The sequence below is a fragment of the Apodemus sylvaticus genome, chromosome 5 (assembly GCF_947179515.1).
Source record: "Apodemus sylvaticus chromosome 5, mApoSyl1.1, whole genome shotgun sequence".
Classification (NCBI taxonomy): domain Eukaryota; kingdom Metazoa; phylum Chordata; class Mammalia; order Rodentia; family Muridae; genus Apodemus; species Apodemus sylvaticus.
In genome coordinates, this window is record NC_067476.1 from 138298294 (window position 1) to 138310668 (window position 12375).

Sequence of the window (12375 nt, forward strand, 5' to 3'; positions counted from 1 at the left end):
TGAATTACTGAACCCTTTCTTCCTTTCATCTCTCTTTATTGATTCTTGTTTCTAGGGAGAAGGTTCTAAAGAGTACAGAAGAGCAGGAGATAGAGAAAAGACTGAGAATGCAGCAGGAAGTGGTGGAGATGCGGAGGAAGAATGAAGAGTTCAAGAAACTCGCTCTCGCAGGGCCAGGTCAGCTGGGTCTCACTGAGTCTTAGCTAGGAGGGTGCTTTGTAGAATTTTGGTAGTATTTTTTTGTGGTCTTTACAGCAAGAACAAAATAAAAAGCAATCAGTTTGAGTAGTCAGCATAAGACAATGTGTTTACTTAAAATGGTGGCTGTAAGTTCACCTGCACTTCAGGGGTTCCCCTCTAGACCAGATGGCTCAAACCAGCACTTTCTCAGAGTGCTATTCTTCTCTTGTGTTAGCAAAAGATTGAGACAGATAACAATTAGCCCGGTCAGTTTGTCGTTTCCTTCTTCATACAGATGGCAGAGGATAAGAAAGAGGTCTGTCATATTCAGTTGCATTTAGAAGGAAAAACATGACTGAATGAAGAACTCTGGCATAGTGGTGTTGGTGGCAGCAATCCTACTTCCTGGATGGAAAAGTACTTTGGAGTTTGTAGGCTCCCCTCTTAGAGATTCTGAGTTAAATTGTGCTTTTATAGTCACTCTCTAGGGGTTGGACTGTCAGTGTTTGAAAAGAATTTGTAATGCCCTGAGTTCCATCTCCAACACTATTTTTTTAAAAAAAGGGTGTGAGGTCATAACTTCATCAAAGCTATGACTATATCCTGGCGGTGGGCTCCTCTCCTTACCTAGTTTGCATCTGAACAAAGGCCTTCAATCCCAATGCAATTCACACCTAAACCTAGACCCACAGTAACGGAAATATAGAAAGGGACTTACTAATGATCTCTCTTCTTAATGTTAACTGTGTTTCCCTCTGTTCCTTAGGGCAACCTGTGAAGAAATCCATGAGCCAGGTGACCAAGACGGTTGACTTCCACTTTCTCACAGATGAGCGAGTCAAACAACATCCCAAGCGCCAGGAGGAGTATAAGGAAGTGAACTTTGTGTCTGAACTTCGGAAGCATTCTTCCACGCCTGTAAGGGAGCGTTCTTATTACTAATTCAGGAGGGCTCAGCTATTAACATTTTTGGTTATTATTACAATAAGATGATTGAGGGAAGCTTACTCTTTGAATCAATATAGATACAAATTCCCTCTAAACTCTGTGACTGTCAATAGATCACTCCTCCGGGAAAGCATGTTCCCAAGTTGGTGTAAAAATTAAGATGGGACACAAGCACTTTATGTGTGGCCTTCTCCCACTCCTCAGGCCCCGGTGTAGTCTGGTATGGAGAGTATGACCTCATCTCCAAGGCGTGTACCACACCATCTGGCTTTATTAGCATTATTTATTTATCTTTTTACGTGTAAAGCCATCTCTCCAGCCTCCTTTGTTTGTTTTTTGTTTTTAAGTCGCGGTCCCAATTAGTCTAGGCTTGCCTCAAATTCGCCTGAGTACAACCTTGAACTATTGATCCTTCTGCCTTCACCTTCCTAGTGGTGGGTGTGCACTGCCAGTGCTGACTTGAGACATTGTTTTATTTTCCTTTTACTATTTGTTTTTACACCTGTGTGTCTTGTGAGCATGTGCTGTGTTGGTGTGGGTGATGGTGGAGGCCGGCAGAGTAAGTGGGATCCCCCGCAACAAGTAGAGTTAGAGGGTTTGAGTTAAAGTGTGCCTGGACTACATAGTGAGTGCCAGGTTATGCCAAGATACCCATCTAAAAAAACTCACCAAAAATCTATAAAAAAATTAGTGATGGTGGGCTTGCAACAGTCAGTTTGAGGGTATGTGTGGAGAGATGTTAAGACAGGCTTCTGTCTGACCTGATGCAGGCCCAGCAGCCCAGGCAGATTTCATGGGTTTGTTTTTTTTCTTTCCTTTCCATTCCCTTTGAATTTTAAGAAAACTTGCTCCAGATTGGTTCAAAACATTTATATACTTGGGAAAACTGCATGTATACTATTGCAAAGCAATCTTCTAAGCACCAGAGTTTCTCTCTCTCTCTCTCTCTCTCTCTCTCTCTCTCTCTCTCTCTCTCTCTGTTTTTTGGATTTGGTTTTTTCGAGACAGGGTTTCTCTGTATAGCCCTGGCTGTCCTGGAACTCACTCTGTAGACCAGGCTGGCCTCGAACTCAGAAATCCACCTGCCTCTGCCTCCTAGAGTGCTGGGATTACAGGCGTGCGCCACCACCGCCCGGCTAGCACCAGAGTTTTTAGAAGAAGAAAAATTATAAAGGTCTGGTAAAGTGCTGTAAAGGCCCTGCTGAGCGCCTGCGCTGCGCTGAGTGTGGGGCTACAGCAGCTCTCACTTCATTTGCTGAACAGCTTTTCTCCTCACAGGCCCGGGGGACCAGAGGATGCACCGTCATTAAGCCTTTCAATCTGTCCAAAGGAAAGAAAAGAACATTTGATGAAGCAGCTTCTACGTATGTGCCCATTGCACAGCAGGTTGAAGCCTTCCACAAACGAACCCCTAACAGATACCATCTGAGGAACAAGAAGGACGAGAGTAAGGTTCCTCCCGGTGCCTTGCTGGCCAGAACCTCTTCTCCACTTTGGGGGGGGGGGGCATGGCGATTGTTCAGAGGCAGAGTGGGAGAGTGAAGTGAACGGGTGTACAGATGAAAGGGTTTTAATTGTTTCTGTCTTTATGAAAGTAATTTCTTTCTTTCTTTTTTTTTTTTTTGGATTTGCTTTTTTCGAGACAGGGTTTCTCTGTGTAGCTCTGGCTGTCCTGGAACTCACTCTGTAGACCAGGCTGGCCTCGAACTCAGAAATCCGCCTGCCTCTGCCTCCCAGAGTGCTGGGATTACAGGTGTGCGCCACCATCGCCCGGCATGAAAGTAATTTCTACAAGAAGATTTAAGAAGGTTTTAAATCTTTAAGATGGAAAATAATGTAAAATAAGTTATGAGCTGGGCTGTTGTCCAGGCATTTGGGAGGCAGCGACACGAGCCCAGCTTGGTCTGAACCGTGGTTTCCAGGGTGCCTGGGCTGCACAGAACTGGCCTCGAAACAAAAGCAAATATGGCTAGCATTTTGGGTTAAACAGGATGTATTTTGAGGTATCTATACCTCTCTGTTTCATATTATTTAGCACTTTGCTTTAGGCATCCACTTGAGTCTCTTTAGGGGCAGTATTTCCCTTTCTTTGGGCAGTGCTGGAGATCCAGCTAGCAAGCACTGTGCCAGTGCACTACATTCCCAACCTGAAATACAGTAGTTCCCAGTATTGTTAGTATAGTCTAATATTTTATACTATGAAAAGTGAATTTTTTTACCTTCATAGAATCAAGTTTCCACCTAGCCAAGGCTTCATAGACTCTTTTTCAAAAGAGAAGCCAGTAAATGAATTAGATAATTTTTCTCACTGTTATGTAAGGTCTAGATAGGAGAATTCCTTTTAGGTAATTATGAAAATCGATAGGCTTGTTATTGTAAGTGTTCATAATATTCTAAATCAGTGGTTCTCAATCTATGAGTTGAGGCCATCAGAAAACACAGATATTTACATTATAATTTATAATAATAGTAAAATTACAGTTATGAGATAGCAACAAAAATAATTGTATGGTGGGGTCGTGATGACAGGAGGAACTGTATCAAAAGGTCACAGCATTAGGAATGTTGAGAAACATTGCTTCAAGTAATGCTGTGTCTGTTGGCAGAGCTGTTCTCCCCTTTGCTTCTAACATTCTGTAACTGCCCAGTTGACTATCTAAAGCCCCCTGTGCTCCCACTGTCTGCTGTAGTTATCTCATGAGGTCGGTTTGAAAGTTGAAATGTTGTAGTCATAAAGTACTGATCCTTCTGCCTCAGCTTTCTAACAGCCAAGATTACAGATCTGTACCACCATGCCTTACTGCACCAATGACTTGCTGTGAGTGATGGCCTGGATGCTTTGATGCAGAGTTTTTGTGAAATTCATTACTCACTGGTTTGCAAAGGTCTGGTGTCTTAAAATTGTAAGAAAAACATTGTCAACAACGAGAAAATAGTTGGTGTTCTCCATAGAAAGGCAAGGAAGGACTCCATCAGACATGGCTAGGTTTTTAGTGCAGAGATGGCAGATGCTATCACCCAGATACTATCCTTCAATAAGGATAATAAGAGGACAGGAGGGAACATTTGTCAGCTTGAGTGGTGTCAACTGAGTTGTCTGCTTTGTCTGTTTCTAACTGGGTCAGCACTTATAGGAGACTTGGATCGTGGGGAACTAAGCAGACATCTGTGATTTTGTTTTACAGGCGTGTTACCTTCCAAATCTGTGAACAAGATCGTCCGAGACCCCCAAACCCCCTTACTGCAGACCAAATATCGTGCAAGGGTTGTGACCTGCAAAAGTGCAGCAGAGCAGGAGGCCGAGGAGCTTGAGAAACTGCAGCAGTAGGTCCCACTGGCAGTGTCCTTGGACCGCAGGCCTCGCCTGCCTGCTTTCAGTCCTATGGGGCGGTGTGGCTGTTTTCCTTTTCATGAAAATGCAAGCCATTTAGTAGCTCTGTAGGCTGTGCTGTCTCTGTGACTGAAAATGGGACTATGGAGGTGCCCTGGAGCAGAATAGCTTACCTTTGGATTCTAATTAAGGAGAAGACTAGTTTGGGTAGAGCTCATCTCTTCCTGTCAATCAAAGATCTGCAGCCTTCCTCTTGGAAGAACCTGGGACTTTCTGTAGTCAGCACTGAAACTTGTCTCGCTAGACTTTCCCTGACCATTCATTGTATAGGGAGTGAACCCAGGGCCCTGTGCATGGAAGACAGACACTGCTGTTGAGCTAAACCTTAGCCTGTTTTAATTATTAAAACTTAAGTTTTCAAGTAGAGTCTCACTAAGTTGATTGGGCCAGCTGTAGAGCTCAGGTATGTCTTGATTAGCCTGAATTGCTGGAATTATAGTCCATGTCACAATCTTGGTCCTATCTATCACTTTGTTTGTTTGCTTTATTTATTTATTTATTTATTTATTTATTTATTTATTTATTTTAAGACAGAGTTTCATGTATCTCTAGCTGGCTTCAAAAGTTGCTATTAGCCAAAGATGACTTTGGGTTTTTTGTTTTGTTTTGTTTTTATTATTTAATTTTATTTGTGGGAGTTTTGCTTGCATGTAATGTCTGTGTACCGATGGCATGCCTGGTGCCCATGGAAGCCAGAGGAGGACTTCTGGAGTTACAGATAGATGGTCATTAGCTATTATGTGGGCACTGGGAATTTTTTGGGAATAGCAGCCAGTGCTATTAACCCCTGAGCCATCTTTACAGCCCCCTAAAGTTTGGGAACTTGAATTTCTGGTCCTCCTGTCTCTGTTTCAAGAGCAAGAATTACAGGCACTTGCACCCATAGAGCCCCGAGCCCCAGCGGAGTTCAGGCTATACCATTTACTATTTTCTCAGGAGGTGATGATGATGGCTATGGAGAGGAGAGACTGTGCTGTCCATGGTGGATCATCTTAGCGCTTATTTATAGGTTTTGTTCTACTTTGTGTAGTTTTTATTTAAAGAGCCTTTTATGATTATTACCTTTTGTGTTTGTTACAGATACAAATTCAAAGCACGGGAACTTGATCCCAAAATTTTTGAAAGTGGCCCCATCTTGCCCAAGAGACCACCTGCTAAGCCTCCTACTCAGCCTGTTGGTTTTGATTTGGAAATTGAGAAACGAATTCATGAACGAGAGTCAAAGAAAAAACCAGAAGATGAACAGTTTGAATTTCATTCTAGACCTTGCCCTACTAAGATCTTGGAAGATGTTGTGGTAAGAATACTTGAAGGGTTGGGCACTGGCAGAGGTGACCTGCCTGTGACTGAATATCTGCTCAGAAATGTTGATCTTTTGAGCCGGACACCAGCATATCACTGGAGGTGACAAAGAGATGCAGCAGAATTGGGTTTTGGTCTTAGGACTTCAAGTCTAGTGAAAGGTACCATGAGGTTAAATAATAGACTGATAGGAATATGTACTCTGCAAAGAGAAGTAGCTTAGAGGACTGCAGAAGAGGGGAGCTTTGAGCACCTGGCGGAGGAGGCAGCCTTTGATGGTGTGCAGTAGAGTTGACATCCTTGTGCTGTCATCGTGTTGCTGTGATGGCTGACACTTGTCCCTCTTTCATATGGAGCCATCCCTCAGTTTCTGCAAGATTGGTTTCAGAACCTTGCATAGGTAGCCAAGATCTGTAAATGTTCAAGTCTCATAAAATAAGCACACATACACTATTTGGGGGGGGGGGGGCAGTTGGATTTGGGTTTTTTCGAGACAGGGTTTCTCTGTGTATCCCTGGCTGTCCTGGAACTCACTCTGTAGACCAGGTTGGCCTTGAACTCAGAAATCTGCCTGTCTCTGCCTCCCAGAGTGCTGGGATTACAGGTGTGCGCAACCACCACCTGGCTAGAATCACACATACACTATTAAATAGTTAAGTTTTCCTTTGAGATGGGGAATTTGTTTCTCAGGCTTGTCTAGGGTACAGAGGTGTCCCTACATCTGCCTCCTAGTAGCTGGGACTGCAGGTTCAGGCCACTGTGCCTGGCTTACGGGACAACTTGTTGTCTTTCCCTTTGCTTGTTTCAGAGTCACCCATGATGAGTGAAGCTGTAATATAGTATCTGGGCACTAGTTTGCTTATTCTGTTTCCTCACATAAACCAAAAGCAACCTCATGGTACACTTTCAAAACTAGATATATAGCCGGGTGGTGGTGGTGGTGCACGCCTTTAATCCCAGCACTTGGGAGGCAGAGGCAGGCGGATTTCAGAGTTCGAGGTCAGCCTGATCTACAAAGTGAGTTCCAGGACAGCGAGGTCTACACAGAGAAACCCTGTCTGGAAAAAACAAAAAACAAAAAAAAACAACAAAAAACTTGATATATATATATAAATCATGATTGTACCTAGAATTAATAATTTATCTAACTGGAAGCTTTTCATATACCTCTTTCTGAGTTTGTTTCTATGTTGTCTGTGTGTTTCTCTCTCTATCTGTGTGTGTGTGTGTGTGTGTGTGTGTATGTGTATGTGTAGGGAAGGTGTGACTAAAACAGTGAGTGGGGTGCTGAGGAGAGTTGTCTCATCAGCTGTCTCAGAATCCTCTGGGCTCTTCCATAGAATCCCAGTCTTGGCATTTGGTTTGTTGAGTTAAGGACAGAGAGCGCTCAGGGGAAGAGCTTAGGGTTCCTGACACAGTAAGCAGCTGTACTGATAGCTGCACTAATGATAGGAATACTATATATACCTTTGAGCGCATGTGTTGTGCTAGGGTATTTGGGGTTTGGTTTTGAGACAGGCTCTCCCTATGTAGCCATGGTTGGCCTTGTGCTCAGAGAGCCCCTGCCGTTCCTCTCATGTGCTGGAATTAAAGGCATGCACAGCCATGCCTACCTTGTCCTAAGTTTACATAGATTATTTTATTTCTCATAACTCTGAGAGATTCTGTTCTTAGTTTCTGTTTTAAAAACAAGGAACTCTACCACCACGTATCTAATATACGGAACTGGGCTATGAGTCTGTCACCTCTTTAAACACTACATGGTTCTACCCCTCATATCTCATTGTTACCATAATTCATGTTGATGTCTGAGGTTACTGACACAGCTATTTGTAGCTTTCATCAGTTTCACTAATTTCAGTTCATTCTTAGTTTCTAGCAAAGCAGTGAATAAAACAGACATTAGATAAATTCTTTTTCCTTTCTTCCCTCCCTCCCTCCCTCCCTCCCTCCCTTCCTTCCTTCCTTCCTTCCTTAGTTTTTGCGTAGCTTTGGCTGTCCTGGAACTCCTTGTATAGACCAGACTAGCCCAGAACTCACAGAAGTCCACCTCCTCTGCCTCCCACATGCTGTGATTAAAGGCATGTGCTACCACACTAGCTTAGATGTATTCTTTTCTATCTTCATTTTTTAGAAAACTCATTAAAAAGCATATGTGGCTTGCCTATAAAAACATTTTAAGTGTTGTTTGCAGAACCAAGATGAAGTTTCTTAACTTTCAGCCCTAGAATCTCAAAATGTAGCTCAAGAGCCTGCCTCTGGGAGCCTGCCAAGAGCATCTGCTAAGCTCCCGGGGCACAGCTCGGCCCTGTGTACCCTCACAGTGTGCTGGAGACACCGTGAGTGGTGCTGGGGACACAGAGGAGCGTCAAAACCCCTGAGAAGCAGCTGTGCAGACAGTTTGCAGTGGGAATCAATTCTCATGATTTGTGGAAGGAAAAGTTGTTATGTAAGAAGTTAAAGAAGGGGATTTCCTTTTCTTTGTTTCACACTAAGATTGTTAGGTGGTAAAGACTGAGAGATGGGTGTGAGTAGCATGAGACAGAGATAAGAAATGGCTCTTGGGCAGAGCTGGTGTGATTGAAGTCTTGAGCATGCGGGTGTGTTAAGATACACAAAGGTTAATGTGTTTAAAGGATTTACACATCTGTCAGTGTGGGTTTTCTAGAGTGGGACTCTAGAGGCCTGAGGGTGCAAACCATGGAGGCTTCTGATGTCTTGGCATGTGATCTTTTAATTTTGTGTGTGTATGTGTCAGAGAGACAGACAGAGAGAGAAATGTTTATATGAGAGTGTTAGTCCTTGTGTACTCACGTGGAGATCAGAGACAACTCTGGGATTTAGGTCTATCCTGCCGTGGGTTATGGAGTCAAGTAGAAGTGAGGCTTGTTCAGCAAGCGGGCCCTCAGCTGGGCTTTCTCTTCCTGGCCTGGTTTCAGCATTTTATGCAGCATTTTATGCAGCATTGTTCCGGGATGTCTAATTGAGTTGTGCCCTTCTTCTAGGGTGTTCCTGAAAAGAAGTTAATTCCAGCCACTGTTCCTAAGTCGCCAGTGTTTGCATTGAAGAACAGGATCCGAGTGCCCGCCAAAGAGGAGGTGATTCCCTGGGAAGAGAGGGGGAGTCTTAGTCTTCTTTTTCTTTTCCTTTTTTTTTTTTTTGTTTTTTTTGTTTTTTTTTTTTTTTTGTTTTTGTTTTTTTTTTCGAGACAGGGTTTCTCTGTGTAGCCCTGACTGTCCTGGAACTCACTCTGTAGACCAGGCTGGCCTTGGACTCAGAAATCCACCTGCCTCTGCCTCCCAAGTGCTGGGATTACAGGTGTGCGCTACCACCGCCTGGCCTTCTTTTCCTTTTTCATGACCAGTCCTCCTCTTAATCATTCTCTATATTTAATGGGGCCCAAAGGCAATCAGCTTTTGTGTGGCATTGTCTGTAAGAATGATAGGAACGTCTGACCGTGTTTATGCTTTGTCCCTCTGAGAACACTGAAGCTGGCTTAGGTGTGACTCAACATTCAGTGATAATGGGTTCGAGTCTGCAGTTAAGCCTCTGCATTCCTGTAGCATTGGGATCATGCAGCCTTTGTAACATGGTCAAGAGTTTCCTGAGCTATTGTCACTGCTCAGGGAGGGACTTTTAATATTCACATGAAGCAATTACTTCATATTGTCCTTCATATCTATGGGTCACAAAAGTGACTGAGGGTGATGAGTTATGGGACTGTTAAATGTGAATTGTCATTGATCATGCTAGCTTCTTATTACATCTCCTATTTTATCTATAAATATGCAGACTTGGGGTAATTTTATAATAGATATCAGCATAAACCTTTTTATAGGATCAGTTGAAACTCAAATACTTGGTAATCTTAGGTTACTAGCTTGAACCCAGACAACTTACTTGGTCCTATTCTGGGTTTGGCAACCATTAATTTCTGTCACATGTTTTAGTGGAGGCTGAGTCAGAGTCTAAGGTGTAAATGTGCTTACTTGGAACCTTTCTTCAAGTTTTTATTTTACCTGTCTGATGTCATACAGTTATTCCAACATTCCTTTGAGGAACTTGAGATTCTTAAAGAGTTACTTTGTTAGTCATTTACTCAGTGCTCTCACATTGTTTTGACCAATGATGTGGTCGCTGAATGGGCATTGTCTATTTGAACGGAAAGTCATCCGGTGCTCAGTGACTTACATTAACAGTAGGGTCTACCATTTGTGCTTTCTGAGACTTCATTCTGAGCTGGGCAAGCAGGGGAAAGATGAGGAATCCTGGTTCTAAGCTGTAGTTTCTCTCTTAGGAAGAGGAGAAACCAGTAGTGATAAAAGCTCAACCTGTGCCACATTATGGGGTGCCTTATAAACCCCACATTCCAGAGGCAAGAAATGTGGAGGTGTGCCCTTTCTCCTTTGATACCCGGGACAAAGAACGCCAGTTACAGAAGGAGAAAAAAATAAAAGAAATGCAGAAAGGGGAGGTAAGTGTTTCATTTATGTAATTTGCAGACTATTATTCTTTGATCTCTCAAAGGGAACCTTCTCTTGTTTGTTTGTTTGTTTTGAGCAGTGTTTTGTTATGTAGACCAGACTGGCTTTGGATCTGTGGTTGTTCCCCTGCCTCTGCCTTCCACATACCAGGATTACAAGCATGTATAATACATTTCACTCAGAGAATGATTTATATAAAATTACTATATAGAAATATATAAAAACATACTTTTAAACAAAAAGTATATAAAATTCTATATAAAATCACTATTGAAGTCATTGTTTCCCACTGATACCTACATGACCCACTATGAAATGTTTATTGGGCTTTGGAAGAATTAGGAGAAAAACCTAGGGTTTTTTTTTTTTTTTTTTTTTTGGATCTAAAAAGGTCTGTGGCTTTTCAGCTAGACCATCCTGTTTTGTAAATTAAATTTGTCTGCTTGTCTTTCAGGTTCTTACACATATTCAGGAGTAAATATTGCTTTATCTCTGTCTCAGTTTGCTCTCTGTTGCTGTGATAAAACTAAAAGCAGCTTGGGAAGGAGGGGCTTGTTTGGCCATGTTTTCTCAGATGTTTCTTCCCAGATAACTCTGGTTTATATCAAGTTGACAAAATGTTCACCCTCATACTTGCTAACAGGCTTTATTTGGTTTTGTTTGGCTTTTGGGACATTGTCTCAACATGTAATCTAGGTAGATGTGTTGAATTCCTGATCCTTGGAGATCTGGAATTCTAGGTGTGCATCACCATGTCTGGCAAGCGTTCTTTACAGTTTCTTCTGATCGATCTGTTTTCTTCAGAGACATGCAGGTGAGGACGCACTGAAGCCCCGGGTAGGACCCGGGGTCCTCGGCGAGTGTCTCCTGGCCTCCCTGCTTATGGCAGCTCCTTGTGTTGCTCTGTTTTCTTCTTTACCTAGGTGCCCAAGTTCAAAGCACTTCCTGTGCCCCATTTTGACACCATTAACCTGCCAGAGAAAAAGGTCAAGAATGTGACCCAAGCTGAGCCTTTCTCCCTGGAGACAGACAAGAGAGGTGCCTGCAAGGCTGAACAGTGGAAGATTCAGGTAGGAATGGGGAGCAGTAGTGGGTGGGCAGGCCTATAGGTTACAGGCCTATAGGTTGCAGGCCTATAGATTGGTCTGCTAGATTCACTTTCTATTCTGAAATCATCTGGGATGTCAGATTTGATTATTTTAATATATTCTATATAAACCAGGAGTCATATCAAGGTTTCTGTAAAAGTCCAGGCAATATTTATTTTAGGTTTTATAGGTTACATATGACTTCTGTCAGGTATTTTCTCCCTGCCTCCCCTCACCCCTGTATGTATATTTGATCCTTGGAACATGTAAAGACTATTCTTGGTTCAAGTTGCATTTGGCTAGCACCTGAATTTTGCTCATCTCTCCTTTAATAGTCTCCTGGGGAATGTGAGACTCCTTCTCAGTTGAGAGTATCTGTAAGATCTCATCTATTTCCTTAAGTTGGTGTTTTTGGTAAGAAATAGGTTGGGAGAATTGGTTCTTAATAAGACAGGCAACTTTTTCAACGTGGTATGTGATATAATTGTTTTTTATTTATCATAATAAGTGATAAAAGACAAATGATTGGTTATAGAGTGATATAATTGGCATATAATATTGCCGCTTTCCCTGTTCTCTGTCTTACCTCAAAACAAACATTAACCAAAGTTTAATGGAACCTCTGGATCTAATTACTCATTTAAAAGAAATAAAGGGATAGAAAGCTCTATCTTTTTAGTCACAAAGTCCACAACCTTCAGGATGTGTGTTCCTGCTGCAATAGACAGCAAACGTTATATGCGGCTGACACTTTCCTTCTAACAGCTGGAGGAAGAACAGAAGCAGCAGAAGGAAGCAGCTTGCTTCAAGGCTCGTCCCAACACCGTGATCTTCCAAGAGCCCTTTGTTCCCAAGAAAGAGAAAAAATCAGTTGCTGGTAGTATTTTTTATGTACTATCTTGGGAGTTGGGGCAAAACGATAAACTTTGCAGGGCATGCTAGGACTCAGTTGTATCAGAATAATGCTGTTAACAAGAACTGC

General features: G+C 42.6%; 1 protein-coding gene across 6 annotated transcripts in view; it reads left to right on the plus strand.

The window, feature by feature from the left end:
* The window catches only part of Tpx2 (TPX2 microtubule nucleation factor), a 36902-nt gene that overhangs the window by 22116 nt on the left and 2411 nt on the right, over positions 1-12375 (plus strand). For all 6 annotated transcript variants that reach the window (XM_052183934.1, XM_052183932.1, XM_052183938.1 and 3 more), the window contains exons 7-15: positions 56-177; positions 947-1098; positions 2407-2575; positions 4314-4452; positions 5600-5816; positions 8827-8919; positions 10119-10295; positions 11229-11375; positions 12159-12270. In XM_052183934.1, coding sequence (XP_052039894.1) covers positions 56-177; positions 947-1098; positions 2407-2575; positions 4314-4452; positions 5600-5816; positions 8827-8919; positions 10119-10295; positions 11229-11375; positions 12159-12270 — 1328 coding nt within the window. The remainder of the gene's footprint in view (positions 1-55; positions 178-946; positions 1099-2406; positions 2576-4313; positions 4453-5599; positions 5817-8826; positions 8920-10118; positions 10296-11228; positions 11376-12158; positions 12271-12375) is intronic.